General features: G+C 38.8%; 1 protein-coding gene across 1 annotated transcript in view; it reads left to right on the forward strand.

Annotated features, from left to right (window-relative positions):
* LOC108793936 (mucin-5AC-like) overlaps positions 1-23,957 on the forward strand; it is a 117,504-nt gene that overhangs the window by 49,553 nt on the left and 43,994 nt on the right. Inside the window, exons 51-58 of the mRNA XM_018564897.1 lie at positions 264-383; positions 1,568-1,613; positions 2,519-2,636; positions 3,167-3,368; positions 11,625-11,744; positions 14,646-14,744; positions 17,309-17,407; positions 18,038-18,157. Coding sequence (XP_018420399.1) covers positions 264-383; positions 1,568-1,613; positions 2,519-2,636; positions 3,167-3,368; positions 11,625-11,744; positions 14,646-14,744; positions 17,309-17,407; positions 18,038-18,157 — 924 coding nt within the window. The remainder of the gene's footprint in view (positions 1-263; positions 384-1,567; positions 1,614-2,518; positions 2,637-3,166; positions 3,369-11,624; positions 11,745-14,645; positions 14,745-17,308; positions 17,408-18,037; positions 18,158-23,957) is intronic.

The raw sequence follows: 23,957 nt of genomic DNA on the forward strand, positions 1-23,957 counted from the left end.
TATGGTGAATTTTGCTCCAATCAATATAATTTGTATTGTAGACTATGATTGGGTTTAGAGTTTATTTCTGTGGATCTGTTACTCAGCTTCTATCTCTGATTTGCATTGGTATGTATATGTGGTGAATTATCTTTATACATAAGCAGACATCTGATGACCTCTTCCAGCACATGGAAAAGTGGGTCTAATTTACCAAAGTATGTGAAGGAAAATCCCTTACCCTGTTTGTGAACATGTTTCAGTAGTAACTTGTATTTTTTTAGCCTGGAGAAGTGTACGTTCCACCAGAAGACAAATGTTCCTCATTCGAATGTACCAGCTCCCTTGATACTAAAGAAAAAACCACAACATGCCAGGCTTTCAATCTTAAAGACTGTTTGGAGGTTTGTATCCATGTAATGTGTACTATTTTTTAGCAATTTGCCATTGCTACTAAAAATGTATACAAAAGTGAAACTAATATTTCAAACAAAATACACCAACATTACTTTAGTCTAGACTAGTATACCTCAAATGTGTACAGAATTTCAGTCAAGATAAATATTGACTCTAAGTTTATACAATTTTAGCAATGTGCACTTTTTTAAAGCTGATCTGTAGCTAGTAAAATGATGGTGTGAATTACCTGTTAATTTATAAACCTCTTTTATTTGAAAACTCTTTGCAGCTTCTCTTAGTGACAGTCAGTATGGGGAAGCAGGTAATGCCTGTGACCACTGTGTGCAGAAGCCCCTGTGAAAGAGACCGGAGCAGTCACCGGCATACCCCCATCTCTCAGTAACATTACATTTACAGGCATTGTGATGTGTGTCCTGAATGGGCAGATCATATCTAATGTATGTTTCTGAATCTCACACCCATCACAGTGCCAGTATTCCCTTTTTCTAGCCAGACAGTCTGGCTATAGCCATTTCTTGGGCAAAAATGCAGACAGGAAGTGGTAAAGAATTACCGTGGGGATTATATTTTAGGAGAAACAGCTAGCCTGCCTATGTAACAGGACATTTTCTTAATGGCTTCACTTCAGATTGTGCCACTGCAGATGTCCCCCTAATAAAGATAAAAAAAAATTAAGGTCCCAGCAGCATCCAATCAGGTATTTTCAGTTAATGGCATTTGTGGGAGGGACCCTTTTATGGGTCTGAGTCTGAACACAGTTCTTTGTGACACATTGCCTATAACTGACCCCTTTTCTATAGTACTACGAGCAGCGTATTGCTCATGGCAAAAATGAAAAGCATCAGACACCTTTGCCTGACGTAGTTTTATGCCACTGGGAATCTTGAAATGCAGATTGCAGGTCCATGGGTGTTGGCAATAGCCAATATTCACCACCAAATTACAGAACTCAAGCATATATAGATCATGTTAGTGATTTAATGTGGTGTACAGCTAGTTATTACCTGCATGTAAAATGATTAAAGAGCAGGTATTTTGGACTGTGTTTTTTCTTAATACAGTCTACACTTGCTTACTATCCTTAGAATGTTTAATAGGGACTATGCAAGAAATGCAACATCCTTGCAAGTGATAAAATGGTTACTAGTCTTCTGTTTTTAACTTGTAGGGTACAATCAGGACTACAGAAGATGGCTGCTGCAAGACTTGTGATGGTGAGTGCCTTTTTAGATAATACTTGTTGAGACAGGAGTAGAAATACTAAATGAGGCTAAAGATGAACAGTCAGAGGATAACAGATAAAAAAAAGATCTTTACACCCAACACACATATACCCTTGACCTGTGCATAGGTTGTGAACCAAAAATGCAGGCTTATTTTTGCCTGTCTATTGAGTAATAATACACCAATATGTACACATAATATTTCCGTTCCTTTTAGTGCCTCAACTTTTGTGAGGTTTCTTATTCAACACACTGTATAATTATTAGATGAACATTTCAAAATCTCCAGTATCAAATTCAAGTTAAATAATGTCCATGAATAACTTAACTTAAGGTATGCCAGCAATGTACACCAAGTGTACATGAACCAGGCATATGCAGTTGCTGTATAGAAACACAAAAACATACTTTTTTTTAGTTGCCCTCTCAGTCTCCACATGGCTTTTTTTTAAATAGCTGCCTCTGTGCTGTGCTAGTGTAGATCACAGGTTGTTGTGCACAGTGGAAACTACAATGTAGGGTGTGCAATATTTCCTTTTCCACAATGCTTTGCTTTCTTTCTGCACAAGCTTCCCTACCTTCATTAATATTCATAATGGCAACACCCTTAGGGGTGCAAAGTGACCTGGAGATTTTGTTTTCTTTATCTGTGGCTACAGTTGGAGGAATTCTCTGAGTGATTGCTGGTCAATCAATGATTAGGAATGGCAATTGCTTTCATATAAGCCCTTATTTAAATGCTATCAAAAGATGACATTTTGGAGAAAAAATAATAATTTTTATCATATAATATTAACTGATTTTCGGCATTCACAGTGTTGTTAATATTCAGATATATTTCATGACTGCTGCCATATATTCACTATAAGTAACATTCTTGGTGATTTGCTTTATAGTTGCCCTAAGAGGATGCCAGGCTCATAAACAGTCTCGTCAAATCAAGTCTGGAGCTTGTGAATCAGATCAAGTTGTGGAGCTTTCATACTGTGGTGGTGGCTGTATGACATCGTCCATGTAAGATACTGTTGTTATGATATGTTTAGTAAAATATCTACACTGAAAAGTGATCTAAAAGTACCCTTTACAGACACTCTGCTAGCAATGCTTACTCCAAGATGAGAACATTTTCAAAGCTTAAAATGTATACCCTAGAAGGGTAAACCAGACCAGATCGGTCTGTTAAATATACAGTTGAAAGCATTTTGTTATAACTGTTCTAGTTCTAGCCAGCTTTCCTGATTGTATTAAAAAAACTGCACATGTTTCTAAATGCACAGAAAATAACTAGTTAATATTATATATAAGTATAAAAACATAGATTGTTGATCCAGGGAATAGCTTAGGGGATGTTGGAGCAAATTGGATAACCCTTTATAAAGGGTGTTTTGCCTATGATGGCTTCAGAGTTACATGTATGCATGTTTTCACTTTTTTCATTTTTTTATTGGATAGACTCATGTTCTCTTCCTAATCTGATTATTATCATTGGAAAGATCGAATCATTGTTCTTGCACCCACAATCTCACAATTTGACCTTTTCATAGGTACTCTGCTGAATCTAACATAATGGAGCACAAGTGCAGCTGTTGTCAAGAAGTAAAAACAAGCAAGAAGGAAGTGAATCTGAAATGTCTGGATGGAACCAGTACTGTCTACACTTACCTCTATGCTGAGGAGTGTGGCTGTACCACCACAGAATGTGATAATGGCACTCAGACCTCCATATCACAGGAAGAACAGCAAACTGTCAGTCAGGAACAACAGCAGCAAGCAAACAAATGAACAATGACATCAAAAAACATATACATGCTCTGGAGAATATTCTCGTCCAATGGGCCTTGCTTTGCTTCCTGACTGCCAACATCTCCTCAATGAAGTCTCCAACTGCCCTTTTAATTTAGATATGACATGGGATTTCTAACTATTGCTAGGTTTACCTTTAAACAAACTTTGCTTTTTGCATCACTTCCTATAATTAGCTATAACACAGTATACTTGCATCCTTGCATGCAGATTCTGTGGTATATTTCTATTTTTTCTCTATTTTATTTTCCCATTTTAAAAAGTTGTTGAATAAGCCCTGACCAATAGACAATAAGACAATATAATCTCAGGTCCATTTTGCATTTCACTAAATGAAGGCAACCATACTGTCGCTTTGGGAAAATATGATTCTGTTTACAGAGTAAATATATTTCGATAAATCTAGTTGGCTAAACTAGATTTCATTAACGGGTGAACATGAAGGATTTTACTTTTCATTTTTGTTTTAATTTTTATTCTTAAAGCAGAACGAAACCCACAAATTCAAGGCATGCCTCTAGTGATAACTGTTGTAGATGCCAGTGAGCTTATGTCAGTCCTCAACCACTCTTTCAAGCCCTCAAATGGCTGATGTCATGGCTGATCATGCATGCAGAGCAATGGCAACTGCAGATCTAAACAGAGGCTAAGATGGCACCACCTTCAGATGTAAAGGATAATAGGGTTTAGTTCTGCTTTAAACCTGTGTTTTCTGAGGCTGGGAACTCTGCTGTATTTATTTATTTGAATGGAAAATTGTGATAGGCTTCTACATTCTTTCTGGTGGGCCATTGAGTCTAGAGGATAATGTGTGTATCTCCAGAGCACAGAATCTGATTTAAATAAAACAATATTTTAAGCATTTTACAACCTTGTTGTGTTTCATTTCACCCTAACTCTACCATTACATTCTAGCAAAATACAATAACACATGACTGGGGTAGCACTGAGAGGGCGGAGGAGTATGAATATAAAAACAAATCTGCCTGAGTTCGATCTGCTAATGGTTCGGTGAATCCTGTTTGAAATTCATGGAATCTGAATTCCCATTGACATCTATGTGATTCTCATTGACATCTATGAGGCGTGAATCCTGTTTGAAAATGCTGGCCATTTTAAGGGCCAAAAGAAAAACTACTGTAAAAAAAAAAACATTGAGAGCTGGGAACTGCCCTTGGAGACATGTACCAATGTTTTTTTTTTTTAAATACTGTAAATCGGAGGGGTTCAAATGCAACATGGAAAAAGCACAACTTCTTTAAGGTAGACACTTGGGGTTTCCTTATGCTTACCTTAAGCTTTATGTGTTGCATAATGAAACTTATAGACAATTATACAAATGCTTTTGCGGTTATAGCCACTGTCGATGGTTGATTAAAGCATCGGAACCTAAGCAATGATTTAAATTCTAGTGGTATATGTCGTAAGTCATTCCTGGGATTCCATCTTCTATGCAATAGCTTTAATGGACCTTACAGTAGCTGGAATATCATCATCACACTAATGTCCCATAAGCTAGCTCTAACTTTACCTTATCACGCTATTCCACTGGTTTATATGAAATCTGGCTAAAATTACCTTTTGCGGTTTTTCCTACTTTCTATTTGCAGTCATGTGACCATTACTTCTCGGTTTGTGTTCCTTGTTTTCATAGCGGTTAATGGAGTATTCCCCACAGCACTGATGTCACCATAGGAAGTGACATCGCCACCTTGGTGTGCACTTCCTCCTGTAAAAAAGTTAGCAGTTGAAACTGCCTGCTGCAAAAAGCCAAGTGAAGGAGGCAGGAGGGGAGGAGCTGTATCTGAATGACCAGATTGAGTGGTGCCGAAGCTCAGTCAAAAATGTTGCTTATGCGCAACTGAAGGAACCCTCTGATGTGCTGGTGGTTGTTCCATGTTGTACATGGAACTGTAGACTTGTAAAACATACTTTAAATGATATTACAATTCAAAGCAATTGCAAAAGTTCTAAACTGCATCCAGTATGATGGCTTGTATTCAGGTCCAAATGTACCACACTGGTTACTATGCTCTAGATTTTAAATCTGGTATTTTTGTATTTTGTATTGTATGTTGTTTTATTTATTTTGTTTACACAAATATTGTTCTTCCTTTAAAAACAAATGTAGGCTGGTGAAACATGGAGCCCCCCCTGATCAACCATGTGTGAAGTTTGAGTGTGAAATTATTGAGGGCCAGCTTAACCCTACAGAAATCAGAAGAGCTTTTCCAATTGAAGATTGTCCACAGGTAGATTTATTTTCCAATTAAAAGTGAATTCTAGACTTCCGGTTCCGGCGCCTGATGTAGCGGTCGCAGAGGAAAGAGCTCCCGCACAGTCAGGGCAATATACCCTATATAAAATCTTACTTTGGCATACCGGCACTACATTGACCAACACATCGGAATCAACGTCATCCTAGCCGCCGTTCATGGATAAATTTCTAGCGAAACGGCGCGCGGGACCGCGAGGTAGAGGCACCCCGATACGGGCCAAGAGATCACCAGCCACCTCCAAGATGGCCGCGATAACGGATCGATTTTTGTTTTTTCATCTTCAAAATCAATAAAAAGTTTTTCAAAAAAAAAAAGTGAATTCTAGTCTAAGTACTAAGTAATTCAGGGTTTTTTGTTTGACCTGTATGATTTTGAATGTAATACTTAACAAAACAAAGCTAGTACAGAGTTAGATTGAGACATAGGGGTTGATTTACTAACCTTATAAACACACCACGAACGTGTATACACCTCTGCAGTGTGTTCCCTCCCAGCATGATCTATGGGTGGAATCTAAACACCTTTGTAATGTGTACACACCCAGCAGGTGTGTTGTGCAAAGCCCTGAAGGAATTCCAAGGTGATGTTGGGTAAATTAGCTCTATGTTGTGTTGCTTGCGTTGATGAATGCAAGGAATGTAAATGCATGAGCTAACCATTTTTGTCTAAACTGTGAAGCAGCATTATATATGCATCATGTGCATGATTTTTCCATATATGGCATTAGTGGAAATATGCTTTTAGAGACTTTTTGGTTGATAAATACGTTTTTCTGTGTGAAAATCACACACACCTGGTGTGTGTGTGTGTTTAGGTTAGTAAATCACCCCCACAGACTTTAAATGTAATATTGTGAATATAGATTGCAGGTATACAAAACTGTTTTTAAAACTATAAAATACAAATATTTGAATTTTATAAAGTTTGAGAATCAATCAAAAAGTAATGCCTCCATGTCTGTAATTTGAGATCTGTGAATATTCATTTACCATGTTATAGAGGTATCCTTACCCCACTAATGTATGCTTTTATTTTTCAGATTGAGTGATTAGTGCTTATGGGGACGCTGTAGTGGATATTAACAATGTGTGGTGTTGGGTAAAAAAGTTCCAAGAAGGAGAAACCGAAATTCCACATCAGCGTCGCCATAAACATTCTTTAGCCAATTACGAATTTCTTTAGATGCGCAATCCACTTTCACTAGAAATTCGATTACAGATAGTTGTGTAAGTAGCATATCCATGGTTCTATTCACTCAATATGAAAAAGAAAAACATATATTAGTGGGGTAAGGACATCTCTATAACATTGTACATGAACATTCACAGTCACCCTAATAGATCTAAGACATGGAGGCATTACTTTTTGATTGATGCTCGTATTACTATGCACTATTAAAGACCAGCATGCTGTCTTAGTTTGATAAAGTTATATCAAATCGGATGGGGTACCCTATCCTACAAAAAACATTTTAGGCATTAGGTCAGTGCAAAGGCAAAAGCTACTCAAATACGCTTGTGGCTTTTGCTTGTTGCATAAAAAATGTTCTCTAATGTTTATCTAATAGGCTTAGGTGTAATTATTAGTTTTCACATTGTAACAATGCAAGGACATTATAGGAAAAAAAAAATCAGTGAAAGAAATTGCAAGCTAGGAATACAATAAAACATGTTTAAAATGTATTTAAGGTCAAGTATTTAAGGCGCAGAATTAACACTGGAATGACATTTTCAGAAAAAACTGTCAGTCCACATATATAATGTATTGTAATTATAATGTATAATGTCTATATGTGCACATTTGGTAATTTATTGACGTATATTTATTATTCAAAATACATTATTTTTTTTGTATTTAATACTAATTTGGATTTATTAGTTTTTCTTAGATCATGCATTTTCTCAGTTGTTCTATGATGTTTAATTAAGTGGGAGCCTTTGTATTTTCTATATATAATGTATTGCTCAAGAAATATGCTGCTGGAATTATAATTTACATTTTCTTTTACGGATTCATATATTGATTAAAGCTAAACCCCAGACAAACAGCTAAACACACACATGGAATACCTATAGGAGAACTGTTTTACCTGTCAAAGGGTTTGTATTCTCTGCATGCAGTACTGAGATTTAAACAGCACTTCCTTACAGCACAGCCCTGTCTAACAGGACATGAGACCTGATTTTTTTGGTTGCAATTCAGTGACACTTACAGGTCTTGTTCCGCCCCCAGCCTGCGATTGGACAGTAAATAGAAAAACAGAACACTGGTGAGATTATCTATCTGCCACTAGGATGTCTCTTTCTTTTAGCATACTCCTTGTGCTGCAGCACAATAGATTGTCTCCTTGTACTGCTTTTCCCTCCCCCAGTCTGAATGCTATTATACATGGCATTGCAAGAGGATGATACCAGTTCAAATGTGTGTACTTATATTGCTTGCATTAAAAAAAATACATTTAATTATCTATTGATGGATACAGAGCTCCATTTATTTGTGTACTTTACATATTCCATTACTTCAGCTTTAATGCTTCCTTTCTCGCAGGGCACCAAATGTGAGAAGACTGAAGGGGAATGCTGTGGTACATGTGTACAGGTGGCTTGCATAATGTAACTAAAGGACAATACTACAAATATTTTACAGGTACAGACTGCCAATGAATGAATTTTATGATATAATCTTTATTTATTGGATTTTTCAGCATAAAAAAAAACATACATAGACCACAGTTTGACATCCAAATAAGGGGGAAACAGCCACTCGGATAGGGCTTTAACATCAAGCAGGTCAAACACAAAAATACCAAAAGTGGGTAAACACACCCACTTTTTTTTAACCAATAGGCTCAAGCTGGGGAACACAGATAATGTATTGAGCATCATATGTAATTGGCACATAAAGGCATAAAGGTTCTTTAGTGCAGATAGGGAGAAATACTATATTACATGAGCATGTAGAGCAGCATACGAGGACTGTGTTCAGGTGTCTGGATCAGTGGTAAACTGAGAAACATAGTGCAGCCAAACAGCCCATTTGGCATAAAAATGGTCAGATCAGTCATAACACATAGCAACCCATTCCTCAGCTTCTTGAATATTACCGGTAGTCACCTGTGAAATCCATTCTAATCTAGTGGGAACCCTGGGTTGCTTCCAGTGTTTGGGTATTAGTCTCCTGGCTGCGTCTAGTAGGTGAGGCAGAACACCAGTCTTATAATATGTCACAGATGTTGAGGGAAGGTCGAACAAAAAATAAGCAGCATCATTAAGTAAGTTAATATCTGTGACAACCTTGATTTGAGATCGAACATACTGCCAAAAATGTTGCAGAAGAGGACATTCCCACCTAAGATGTCAGAGGTGACCGGTCTGCCCGCACCCCCTCAAACACAGAGAGGACACACTGGGGCAGATGGAGCTCAAGCGCAAAGAAGTACGGTACCAGCGGGACAAAATTTTATAACTAGTTTCTTGCATTTTAGAATCCATGGATGATTTGTGGATGAAGCAATAAATTAGGGTCAGCTGTTTGTCTTAGAATCGATGACCCAGGTCCCTCTCCCACCCCTGTACAAACCTTGGCCGATTTTGTGATAGATGGGATAAGAGCATTGTATAAAAAATGGAACCTAACCGGCCAGGAGAAGCAGAGCCAACACACAGAGATTCCAAGGAAGTGAGGGAGGACATGGGCTGGAGGCCGGAGGCCGTCTTTGTGAAGAAGTGATGAGTTTGTCTATAACGTCATTCAGCCATAGGGAACTATCCATATCTATATTTTAGCTCCATAAGGGGCATTAGAGTATTCTGGCTAAGAAATTGATGGCAGTGAAAATCCCCTTGTAAGTTCCAGTGTTTAAAAAAAGATACATTTTCACCAGGGGGGAACCACAGGAAACCCCCAAGAGGGAACAGCGGGGACAGGGGCAAAAGTACCACCACTGTTCATCCTGTCCCAGAACCTGAGGTTATGAAGGGTCAGAGGGGATGTATTAGTGGAGCCAATGAATGATTTTATAATAGGCAATGCATCTATGGCTCCTAAGCAAGGATGACAATTCTGGTGGTACTCTTTATCCTCAGGACTAAATAGGCCACTTTTATAGCACTACAATTCTGAAATATAGATCCTAAATATTGTTTTGTATCTGAGGATTTTACATTGTATTTACATGCCTAATGTTCTTTTCTTAAACAAAAAATAGCCAGGTGAAACTTGGAGCCCGCCTAATCAACCATATGTCAGTTATGATTGTGACATTATTGAGGGCCAATTCAACCCAACAGAAGTCAGAACAACTTGTCCAATTGAAGACTGTCCATCAGTAGGTTTATTGTCCTATTGAAAGTCAATTCCAGTTGAAAATAAAAATGATTACGAGTAGCACAGCCCTCCAACTAAGTATTTCAGTAGATTGCTGTACTGCACTACTGCATGCTTTTTTTTTTTTGCCTGTAATCTGTTGATCTTGGAACAAGCCTGCTGATGATTCTGAACCACTCTTTTCCACAACTGCTAAAAAGTTTTTCACAGTTATCTGTCAGATTCCAGATTCAAAGCTGCATTAGATGTTTGATTTGCTTTGCTTTCCCATACAAGACATACTGAATGCAACAGCAACTCAAGTAATCCTTGAATGGCTCTCTAATGTGTACCTAATATCCTCAGTGGCAATGGTCAGTTTTCAGGTTTGTAACAAGGCTAGAGCATTGAGTGCAAGGTAAACATGAAGAGCAATAACATGCTGGAAATAAAAGAAAATCAAAAAGTCTTTGAGGTCTATACAAGAGGATGACAATTAAATTTGGTCTTAAGACCACAACATCCATCATCCTGGGAAAAAATGAAATGACACTACTTTATTCTAGATTAGTATACTACAAATTATTAAAGAGTTTCAGTTATTTTATGACTTCAGCAATGTGCACTTTTTTTTAAAGCTGATCTTTTAGCCAGTAAAGTTCTGTTTCTATTTGTGATGCTCAGTTATGTTGTGAAATATATGGATTGCTCGTTAATTCCAAACCTTTGAATTTGACATTGCTCTGCAGTTTCCCTTACTGATAACTGGTACTAGGTAGCAGGGGCATACCTGTGGCCATTGTGTACAGAAGCTCCTGTAAGAACAGTGTAGAACAATCTCTCATCTATAGCAATAATATAGTTACAGATCATGTAGTAGGTGTTACTGAGTGGGCGGAGCATAGCCAGTATGTTTTTCTGAATCCCTTCCCTAGACCAGTTCCTGTATTACCATTGTGCAGCCAGATAGCCTGGCAACTGCCATTTTTTGTAGAAACTGCAGCCAGTAAAAGGTAAAGAAATAGCAGGGGGGAAGAGGTTTTAAAAAAACAGCTATATTACATGGAATATTTTTGCAAGCAGTGTATTGCTCAAAAATAATTGTTCCAGAAATAATTGTGTTTTAAATGTATTTGTACTGGTTCAATTCCCAATTAATGTTTGTTTTCTCAGGGCACTAAATATGAAAAGGCTGAAGGGGAATGCTGTGGTCAGTGTGTACCATACCATTGGCTTGTGTAATAAAACTGAAGGACAATACTACACAGGTTTTGCAGGTACAGATTGCTAAATCAATGCCACTGTGCAAAAATATGACAATTTTGAATGTATATGTCCTATATTATTTCTAGGATTCCATCATCCATGCATCAGCCTTCCTTTAATTATAATAATAAAAATATCTGATATGTTCCTGACATATCAGATAATTCCTGAACTGCACACAGTATGGAGATTTGTAGGGACATAGAATGTGGAAGGGAATTGAACAGAGACTCAATCCATAGAACCAAATAGGCAACTTTGATTGCTTTTCTGAGTACTACAACAATAACATTTAGAATGCACTTTTGTTACATTTCTACAATTTTTATTTTCTTTAACAATATTTTAGCCTGATGAAACCTGGAACCCACCTAATCAACCATGTGTCAAATATGAATGCCACATTATTGAGGACCAGCACATCCCTGTGGAAGTCAGAAGAGCTTGTCCAGTTGAGGACTGTCCACTGGTAGGTTTTTTCCTATTAAAAGTAAATCCTATTTTTATTGTTGAGGAAAAGAATGGGATATGAAATGGGGTTTTAGAATACCCCGCATTTTAAGCCTGATATAGATAGGTTTAATAGTTTAGGAGTGTAGCTATAAATAGTGTTGTTGCATTTCAGGTAAAATATTTAACGTGAAAGTAAAATAAATAGAGAATATTTTTTCTGTTAAACTTCTAGAGAATAGCTTCCAGGTTTAAAAGGTAGTAATGGCTGGTGAAAATGAAGGTGGTGGGCGGGGTTAGAGTAGAGAACCTTATACAGGAGGAAATATGTTTTGTTTGTAAAAAGGGAAACTACTATAGCCTTTTTACTCCATGCGGCCTTGGGTGGCACTAGGCTTTCCCTCTGTCTGGATTTGAACCAACTGTACAGTTCTCTTATTAATGTTTTGAACCTTTCAACTGTATTGCAATGAGTGTGCCTTTCCCAGGCACCACCTACCTAATGTTTTATATACAAAGGCTGCATTCTCTGTCTCTAGTGTCCTGCTAGTATGGATCATCTCTGGCACTGGTTTAGTAAGTTTGGATTAGTGCACAGTGTCTGAGACTGACTATGTCTGCTTACTTAGTAGCTGCAGCCACTGCCTTGGAAGGCTATTTGAATCGATGGCAGAGTGCAGAGGTGCATACTAAGGAACAGAGAGAGGGAGAAACACTTCTCTGAATTTCTATATACATGACTAGCCAATATATGCAGTAGTGGAGAGCAGTGAGTGCTCAGGCATACAACAGTACAGTGGCAGCAAGTACAGAGGTGGACTTTGGTGCAGTGGTGAGTGAAGTAGAGGCATGTGGGACAAGTGGTAAGAGCAGGGGAAAGGGAGGAGGATCAAACACAGTAGTGTGAGTTCATGTGTAGGTGTGGGAGTTGGAGGATGATGGTCAGCTGGTGGTGAGAGCGTGGGGGAAGTGTGAAGGTGCAGTGTTGGGCAGGTGGTTAGAAGGGGAATGAGGGTACTGTAATGATGGGGTGGGATGGGGGGTGCTGGCGAAGTGGTAGCGAGGGGGCATGTTGCAAGTGAGGTGTTGAATAATATTTCCACATAGAGAGGGATCGATCGATCTGAACCGAAAACTAAAAATTAATATCAATCCGATTTCTGAATAACAAGCCAGATCTAAAATCCTAAATCTGGAAAAAATGTAATTGATCCAAAAAGAAACAAACACATTTTTTGGGGCTAGATGTTCATCATCATCAATGTGCAGGATATGGGGGAGAGGGCACCACTAGCTCCAGTGATGTTCCCTGTTTACTATATCCTTCCCAGCCACCAGAAAATGTGTCCAATGAATATATGGATATAGATAGATAGATAGATAGATAGATAGATAGATAGATAGATAGATAGACAGATAGATAGATAGATACATTATAGAAGGGAATTTTCCAAAAGTCTTGGAGGCCTATGAAGAAGATTTACATTTGAAGAAGTCCATTTGCAGAATATGTTTGACCAGAATGTTTATTGTCTTGGAAACCTTAGCATAAAAATGTGGGTTCAATCTCATGAAACTCTCTACCCAGAGTGCAAAATATATACTTACATCTCAGTCCATATGTTTTGAGATGCTGGGAAACTGAATGGTTACTATTGTCACTGTTGCAGGGCTATGAATTAATTTGAGACAACACCAGGAGAGTGCTGTGGACATTGCGTAAAGGTGGCATGTATAATGACACTGTCGGACAACTCTACACAAATCCTGAAAGTAAATCTGTTATTGAGTCATAAGCCATATATGAATCAATATAAATGAATGTATATTCAAAATGTGTCAAGCTAATTACTTCCATAACATTTCAATGTCTATATATGTAAACCAAAATTCTACTTCTATGCAGTCAATGTGAGAATACAGAATATGATATAGAAACAGTATAGGAGTCAATGATTTTATAGATTTTATAACGTTTAGTAGGTTCATAAAAACAAAAAATTTCTATTATAAACAGTAGGGTATACTAAATCTAAGTGAACTGAAGTAAATATGTATGGACTGAAGTAAATAGTCCATACATATGGTCGGAGTTATAACACACAGTATATATGAAGTAAATGTTCTCAATTATGGTAAAATTGTTAAAGTTGTTAATATTTATTTTTGTAACTTTATTTTGCATAAAACATCAAACAGTGTGATTTATAAGATTATTTAAGAGGGTGAGTTTAGGGGTGGAGTTAAGGGCAGGGTAGGGGTTAGGTGGGCAACTGGTGGCGAGTAACTCTTAAAGCCTGGCTAGTAGCTCAGGAGTTGAAATTTTGACCCCTGGCCTAGACTATTATCCTACAAGTTATTAAAGAAATTCAGTTAAGATAAAAAGTATCCCTACAATTAGATACATTCAACAATATGCACATTTTTAAAGCTGATCTGTAGCAAGTAAATCTCTTTTTATTTCTGATGCTCAATGTTGTGACATATGGATTATCTATAAATTCCAAACCTTTGTATTTGAAATTGCTTTTCAGTTCTCCCTAGTGACAAAGCCCCTGTGAGGCAGAACAGTGCAGTCACGGACATACCCCCATCTCTCATTTATATAACAACATTAAATGTATAGACCAAGTAGTAGGCATTACTGAGTAGGCAGAGCCAGTATGTTTTTTTTCTTAATTCCTACCCTAACACTACTCTGCAGCCAAACAGTTTGATTCTGCACGAACCAAAGGCAGTAAAAGGCAAAGAATTAACATGGGGATGACATTTTCTTAAAAAAAACTGCTATTCTAGCTTTATTACATGGCAATTTTGGCAAGCAGTGTACTCTGTACTGCTAAAAAAAAGTTCCACCAATAACAATGTTTAAATGTATTTGTACTGGGTTAAATATTGGTTTATGTTTTGTTTTTCTAAGGGCATCGAATATGTGGAGCCTGAAGACAAATGCTTGTGTTTCTGTGGACCAGTGGCTTGCGTAATTAAACTAAAGGACAATACTACAAAGATTGTGCAGGTACAGCTTGATTAATTAATGCAGATCAGTAGACATGAAAAAAAAAAAAACTGTACACGCCCTGCCCTATAACCTGCGACCTTATCAATGGCAATCCTGTGCTTTAACCACTACACTATAGCCTCTATACTTTAACCACAGAAGCATTTGATATATATGAATGCAATATGTAGCATTTGACAGCTGAGAATGTCAAATGGGCGGAGCGAGCCGTGACGTCATGGCTCGCTCCGCCCATCTGTTGACTTTCAAACTGAATGTCATTTTTTTGCGTTTAGTTTTCGTCGAATTCGGGTGGTCGTCTGCGGCGGGACTTTTTTTATTTTGGCGGGTCGGCGGGGGTGCTGCATCCTGATCCTGACTCTGGATTACATCGATGGAGCCATTTAAAAAAAATGTTTTTATTAAAGGAATAGTCAAAAATTGACTGTTTGTTTTTTTCAATTAAAGGATTTTGTCAAAAGTCTGGACTTTTTACTAACTATTTGATTTAACCCTTTAGTGAATGGGTAGGGGTACAAGTACCCCTTACTCATTCACATGGGGGGGTGGCATCTGGGTGCCCCCTTATTTAAAGGGGTACCCCGATGCAAATAAGCCCCCTTGCCCGGAGACCCCCACAACCACCGGGTCAGGGTTGTGGGGAAGAGGCCCTTGACACCCTCCCAATGCCGAGGGCACGTAGCCTGGTAAGGTGCAGGGAGGGGGCGCTCGATGCCCCCCCCCTTTCCTGCCCTGCCGGGCCTGTGCTCGGATCAAGGGTCTGGTAGGACTGTTAGGGGGGGCCCCACGTTTTTTTCCCCCATTTTTGGGGGCTGGGGTTCCCCTTTAAAATTCCTACCAGACCTTAAGGGTCTGGTAGGGATTTTGGGGGGAACCCCACGCACTTTTTTTGTGTTTTAAAGGGGGGGGCCCTCCTAACATTCCTACCAGACCAAAAGGGTCTGGTATGAATTGGGGGGAAACCTCACGCTTTTTTAAAAAAATTTCTGCAATCTGTAAAAAAAAAAAAATTATGAACGGAATTCGTCCAAAAACAAAATGAGAAAAAAAAATTACATTTAGTCATTTAGGTCAATAGGAGAATGCCAATTCAAAAGCAAAGAAAAAAAAATCTTTATCCATTACACTACCTACCCGGGACTAGAACCTGCGACCTTAACAATGGCAAACCTGTCCTCTAACCTCTACGCTATTGCATCTGTACTTTAACCATAGAAATGTTGGAGAAGGTAAATGTTGTAATTTTTTTTCGTCCAAAACGAATTTTGGAACGAACCGAATCGCACATGTCACGCATCAGTGATATTATAAACATGACAATCATGGTGCTATCTGTTGTATGTAATTTCTGGGATTCCATCATCTTTGCAATAGCTTTCCTTATTTGACCTCAAGTTTTATGCAGACATGTGTAAACCTTGGACTTTCAGTTATATGGCATGTGTATATCAATCACAAAAGCCTTGAATTGCATCCAGTATGGAGGCTTGCTGCAGCATGAAATGTGGGAGGGAAATGAACTGAGGCTCTTCATTGTCAGGACCGAATAGGCTACTCTGGTTGCTATGTTGATGGAAAGCAATACAACTCTGATGCATAGATTCTAAATCATTCTTTTGTATCTAAAGTTTCTCCTTTTTATTTACATAAATTATGTTTTTTTCATAAAAAAACTTTAGCCTGGTGAAATATGGACCCCATCTGATCAACCATGTGCCACATATGAGTGCGATATTATTGATGGCCGTGCAAATCAGAAGAGTTTGTGTAGTTGAAGATTGTCCAATGGTGGGTTTATTTTCCTATTAAAAATGTATTCCAGTATTAAATTAAAAATGTAAATTCTTACAGGAAGCACAGCCTTCGCATTATTTCAGTTTTCATCCAGAGATTGATACACTACCCCATGCCACTTCTATATGCCTGTAATCTGTTGGTCACAGAATGCACCTGAAGGCTGGAACTCCATCTCTTCTAGACAAAAAGTCGGAAGCAAAATAAATGCCACTGCTGAGGAGTTTCCTATAGCCATCAGTCAGATTCATAGCTAATACACTGAGTGGTAATGGTCATTTTTCAGTTTTGTAACAAGGGATGGATACTGGAAAAAAATAAAAAAATAAAAGGAGTAAAAACACAATGGGGGGAATTAATCAAAACTGGAGCAGACAAAATCTGGAGCAGATTTCCACTGCAAACAATCAGCTTCCCTGTCTCATTTTCAAATCTTACCTAAGCAAACTGAAGAGAGATGCTGATTGGTTGCCATGGGCAACTGCTCTAGATTCTGTCTGCTCCAGTTTTGATCAATTCCCTGCACTGTGAATAAAATAATGCTTTTTTTAAAAGTCTTTGGTGTTTATACAGGTGGTTGACAATTAAAGCTGGTCCTTATTATGATTATATTTGACCACAATGTCTATTATTTTAAAGGTGAGTGTGATCACATAAAACCTTGTATCCAGAGTGCAAGATATACAGTATATACTGTATATGAAAATATCACTCAATATGCTTTGAGAAGTTGAGAAGCTAAATGGTTCTTATTGTGACTGTTGCAGGACTACGAATATGAGACAACACCAGGAGAGTGCTGTGGACGTTGTGTAAAGGTGGCATGTGTAATGACACTGTCAGACAATTCTACACAAATCCTGAAGGTAAATCAGTCTGTATTGTCACTTTATCAATCCTATTCCACATAAGCAGCCATAAAAATCACTGTATATTGAAGATTATGTTGAGTGAATCATTTCTAATATATATGTACTGTATACTGCATGTGTATGTATGCAAATATAATACTTCTATGCAGTCATGTGGGAACTGTTTGTCTGTGAACATGTTTCAATAGGGAATAAGCACAAAAGGGGCGCCTTTCCTGGTGCAGATCACTTTTATTTCAATAAACATCAATAAAAAACGAATCATACTCACAAACATGATGTTCTGATGAAGGGGGCGTGCCCCGGAAACGCGTTAACGTCACCACTACACTGGTATCACCTAGTGGACATCTCACTGCTTGTCAGTCCTCACCTCATGACTTTGTGACACTCATGTTTGTGAGTATGATTCGGTTTTTTATTGATGTTTATTGAAATAAAAGTGATCTGCACAAGGAAAGGCGCCCCTTTTGTGCTTATTTCCTAGATTTCCAGCTTTCCCGACTTCTTTGGGGCAGCATCCTGCAGTATGCCTAAAAGCAATTCCCATTAAGGACTGACAGTCCGTGGCGCTTCACTGTTTTTACTATGTTTCAATAGGGGCATTTGTATTGCATATTTTAGCCTGGAGAGGTATACACTCCACCAGAAGACAAATGTACCACCTACAAATGTACCAGCACCCTTGAAATTGTAGGAGGGACCAAGCCATGTCCAGCTTTCCATCCTGAAGACTGTCCACAGGTTTGTTTTTATGTTTTATGTAACATATACTGTTTCCAACAATTTATAATGGAAATGTCACTAAAAGAGCTAGCATATACACTGAGTGGCCAGGTTATTATGACCACCTGACGTTTGTAGGCAAATTAGCTATAATTTCGCGCTGAAGTTGCTAGAGGGCCAGACCATTATAAATAGGGAAGCAGGTTGTTTAACACGACAGTAGAAGTGTTTTTTTTCAGAAGATATGGGTAAACAACGCGATTTAACAGCCTTTGAACGTGGGATTATTGTTGGCTCTCAAGCCATGGAGCGAGTATCAGCAAAACAGCAGAATTTGTTAAATGTTCAAGAGCAGCTGTTGCTAAAGTGTTTAAAGACTGGACTGTCAGCTGAAAATCTGGGTCTGAACGTGCAAAATGTTGGCGTCAGCGACTAGTCAATGTTAGGGCAGAACGGAGAGTGGCAAGACTGGTACAAGACAACAGAAGGGCAACAGTGCAGTGTCAGATTCCTCGCATCACCTTTCAACATCTCGTGGAGTCACAAGGTGGCCCAACAAAGTCATCTCGTGCAGTCATCTCGTGGCCCAGCGAAGTACTGATGGGGTGGTCATAATAATCTGGCCACTCACTGTATATACAAACGTGAATCCAATATTTATGATGGAATACAATGACATTACTATAGTCTAGACCAGTATACCCCAACATATTGAAAAAATGTCAGTTGAGATAAAAAAAGTCACTAAGTTTATATCATTTCAGCAATGAGTACTTTTTTTTCGTTGATCTGTATCCAGTAAAGGTCTAGTGTTATGTCTGATTATGCTTAAATATGTTGTAAAATATATGTATTATCAGAGAAATTTAAACCTTTGTATTTAAAATTGCTTTGCAGTTTCTCCTAGTAAAAAGCAATGCAGAGCAGCAGCAGGAGACATGCTCCAATCTGTCATCCATAGCAACATTACAGTTGCAGACCATGTAGTAGGCTTTTCTGAGTGGATGGAGCATGGTCAGCATGTTTTTATGAATTCCTCCCCAGATCCGTGTTTGTATTTCTATTCTGAAGCCAGAAAGCCTGACAACAGCCAATTGTTGTGCAGAAACTGCAGACAGTAAAAGGTAAAAACAAATTAAAGGAGATGACATTTCAGAAAAACAGTTGGTCCGGCTATTTAACATGGCATTTTCTTACAAGCAGTGCATTGCTTGCAAACAATTCACTAAAAGTACAGAGCCTTTTAGTGAAATTAAATGAGGGATGGAAATAAATTAGGACTGGAAATTAGATTCAAAATATTTATTTTTGTATCTGAGGTTTCCACTTTTTATTTACATTAATGTTTCTTTCAAAAACTGTAGCCTGGTGAAACATGGAGCCCACCTGATCAACCATGTGTCAAATATGAGTGCGACGTTATTGAGGACCAGTTAATCCCAGTGGAAATCAGAAGAGCTTGTCCAACTGAGGACTGTTCAGTGGTGGGTTCATTTTCCTATTAAAAGTTTGTTACAGTCTGATGCCTGATGGTAATGCTGGAACACCCTTCATGCTGCTTTTTCCTAACAGAAAGACTGACATTAAGTAAAAGCCACTGCTCACAGCCACCTGTTATATTAACCCCTTCATGACTGAGGCCCTTTTTTCCATTTTTGCACCCATGTTATATTCCACATTTTAGGCCTGAAAATGACGTAAAACCCCCCAACATTATATATTTTCTGAATGCCAAGACCCTATAGAATAAAATGGTGGTAGTTGAAAATTTTTATGTTGCGCAATATTAGCGCAACTCCTTATTAAACCCCAAAATTTAGTGACAAATTTAATTAAATGCCCCAAAACACAACAAATTACCCATTTTTTTTATGAAATATAAAAGATGAGGTTACAACGAGTAAAACAATACCCAACATGCCCAGTTTACAGATTGCGTGCGACCGTGAAACGGCGAAAAACTGCAGTACCCACGGGGGGGGGGCGGCCCCTTCTTCGGGACGCAGAAGCGATCTGGCGACAGGTAAGTCGCCAGGATCGCTTCTGATTGTAAAGCCGACAGTCGGCTCTACAAGTTTAAACAGAGTCCCGGTGGCAAAAGTCGCCGGGAGTCTGTTTTAAACAGCCCCGATGCTGGCGACGTACACTGTACGTCGTCAGTCACGAAGGGGTTAAACGGTGTACCCAGAGTGCAAAATATTTTATTACATCTCAGTCAATATGCTTTGAGAGACTAAGAACACTGAATGGTACTTTTGACACTTTTGCAGGGATGCAAATATAAGACAACACGCGGAGAGTGCTGTGGGCATTGTGTAAAGGTTGCCTGTGTAATGACCTTGTCGGACAACACTACAAAAATCCTGCAGGTAAATCTGTTGCTTTTGCCACTTTTTATATCTATGCCATATATAGCCATAAAGGAGCCCAAAGAATCACTGCATATTTAAGATTATATATATACACTGTATATTATATATCTCTCTATATATAGATATATAGAGATATCTATCTATCTATCTATCTATCTATCTATCTATCTATCTATCTATCTATCTATCTATCTATCTATCTATCTATCTATGTGTGTACATAAGCTACTTATGTACAGTTAATGTAAGAATACAGAATTAGATGTATAAACAGTATAACGGAAAATTGTATACTTAACTATCGGTAATTTTCCTTTCCTGATGCCAGTACATGGCAGCATACAACGGATATGGCTCCGCCCCCAGCCCAATCACAGGACCAGTTATACTATAAATTAAAGCCCGCCTCCCAAGGCCACCATTCTCGTAACAAGTACTCAATGCGAAAGCCATGGGAGGGTCCTGTATGCTGTCATGTACTGGCATCAGGAAAGGAACATTACTGATAGGTAAGTATACAATTTTCAGTTTTCCTGATACCGTACATGGCAGCATACAATGGGATATAGCGATCACACAAACAGGGAGGGTAACACAATAGAATATCCATTACTCCATTATCCACTTCTACTTCCTTAGAATGTTCTCTTGACAAGGAGTGTTTGCACTCTGTGCTCTTAGGGATTACCATCAGGATGAGATCTGGATAACTCACTTGTTGCTGATCCACAGGAAACTGCTGGAAAAGAAAACATTCATTGTCGTCCAGGGCTTTGTGGCTTATAGTGTCAGCCGGGAAACGCTGGGGAGTTCAGCGCCGAATCCCTTTTTTATTTTTTTGGGAGGTACCTCCATCAGCAGTGAGCAGTTCCTACACCTATGGGCAGACACTACATCTATGGAAAAAACATAATTCAGTTGTTCATTGAACTAATACGGAGGTTCCTTGGATCTGAAAGGCTCTCGAACTCCAAGATGCTGAAGACATTTTCCTCTTGATGGACTGTCACTGACCTTTAACCAAAGGGCTGTTGAAGTTATTTGTACAAACAAATCTCTTATAACACGATCACTGGATAGGGACATAGATAACAGCTGAAATAGACTTGCCGCCTTCAGTCACAACCAAGAATCTCATATTTGGAATAATCCAGAACCAAAGCCACAAGGAACGTTTTCTCTTTTGTCTAAAGAACCCTGTTGGAAGACTGTTAGCGGCCAATAAGTCCAATGTCACCAGTTGAATTGATTCTGGCAACTTGAGACACCAAGGAGTTGTCCTGTCAACTTGGGATGCCAAGGGGGAGGATAGAGGTATAGTCTGCCTCAGCAAGCACTAGACCACTTTGGCTTTCCCCCTTGGCGATCGCTTCTAATTTGATCATAGGCTAACTTAGGATGCCAGAGTAAGAGCATGCTGAACTATCAGCAGAATGTCGCTGTAATAGCTTGAATGCTTGTTCACTCAAGAAGGATGTGACTAGATGTAATATTTGGAAAATGACCTAGGATTGTAGCAAGGCCAAAGGGCAAGTAACAAACCAAAATATAAGTGGAACTTTAGAATGGTGCGCAAGACATTCGATGAAGTAAAGGTGTGGAGGAATGTGAATACACATCTGCCAGGCACAGCATTCTATAGCCCGTTGATGGCTTAAGGTGATGAATATAGTGATTCCATATGCAATATTTGGATCCTGATCCATCTGTTTAAGTGTTCAAACCAAGACTAGTCTTCAGCATAGTAGTGCAAGCTAGTTGTCCTACTATGAAAATTAGAGGATACAAGCTTGATATCTTTGGACTGGAAAAGATTATGCAACACCATTGGATATGTGTGCTTATAACCTAAGGTTTTGCTTGCGCCAAGGAACCTGATGGCAATGAATGGACTGAAAGATGAGAAGAAAATCCTGACAATGTTCGTCTTGAACTCTTAACAGGACCTATGAGCATATACTCTGAAAAGTAAAGCTCAAACCTTTGAAAGCTCCCACAACCTGAGACCTACTGGGCAAGTTAGTCAGAGGTGTTGGAAATGCAGCAGCGTATACTAATGTACTGATGTCTTTTGAGCTGTAGATGGCGCTGTAGTGGAATGCTTATCTGTAATACACAAGAAGTTAATTTCCTTCACAATGTTATATTCATTCATGTAGTGGCCTAAGCAAGTAGAACTTAATTCAGCATTCCTCAAGATTGCAGTGTTTCATCTGAACACATAACCCAACAAGATGTACCCTCAAAAGGACTTTTGCTTTTCTTGGGAGGGAGTAATCTTGGTTGTTTCAATGAAGAAAGAAGGATTGTGAATTCTTCCATGCCCGTGACATTAGATATCGGTGTGTGGTGAGATCTGTACCAACTCAAGGCAATTGCAGTCTCGGATGAGCAATGCAGCATATCCATAGCAGCCTCTCTATGAAGTCACTGCTGATGTCAATTTATTCAGAACTACCATGCCCCTGAGACCTTATTGCCAGCCAAAAGGTCAGTCTCCATACTTAGGCCAGGTATGGACTGCCCTGGCCAGTAAGTGCTATTACTGGGCTAGTAATTGACAGTTCATAAAGTATAACACCACTGTGTAAGGCATCAGACAGTTCATAAAGTACATCACCACTGTGGAAGGCTTCAGACCTCCATCCTTCTCCTGTTTATTCACTGCTGCCCCTGCAGGGTAAACCTGGCACTGCATCCTGCCAGGTGATTGTAGGCCAAGTACTGCTTTAAGTTTGTACAATTCTTGTGATCCAATCCACTAGCTGGACGCAGGATGCTGCATGTTTAGCAGCTGTATCACGGCTTGAAGCGGACCTTTCATCCCAAATTGAACAGCTTACTCACTCTTTGGGGAGCAGTACTGGTGATGAGTTATAATCCAGAAGTTCAGTCATTTGCACTCTGAGGAGCAGTGATAGCAAAGGGCTGGAGAGATTTACAATCCATTAACCCCTGCATATGCACTCTGAGGAACAGTGCGGTCAATAGGGCTGAAAAACTTACAATTCATTATGCCCATGCATTGCACGCTCTTTTTTATTTTATCTTCATACATACCTGACCCTCACCTTATAGAATGTAGCTGGTCTCTTTGGGAATGAGGTTAGGTAATTAAAACATGATCCAACCTTACAAAACACAGATGAAACTGAAGATAATGATGTGATTAACAGCACTTGTCAGAACCTGCTAGACACTAACAGCCATGCTGAAAACCTGGAAGCCACATACTCATGTGCTCAGGGTTATAGCACCACAAGCTCTTGTCACTAACACAATGCTGTATACATAGGACCATGACAAGATTACTGAATTACAGGCAGGATAGGCCTGCAAGAAGCAACAATACCATAAGTTACATTTAAACATTAACAATGCTTGGGGAACCACAGGCGACAGCAAAATACTCACATGAAAGGCACCCAAAGAGTTAAGGCTCAAGA

This window comes from Nanorana parkeri, unplaced genomic scaffold (assembly GCF_000935625.1).
Source record: "Nanorana parkeri isolate BGI_ZX_2015 unplaced genomic scaffold, ASM93562v1 scaffold792, whole genome shotgun sequence".
Taxonomy (NCBI): Eukaryota; Metazoa; Chordata; class Amphibia; order Anura; family Dicroglossidae; genus Nanorana; species Nanorana parkeri.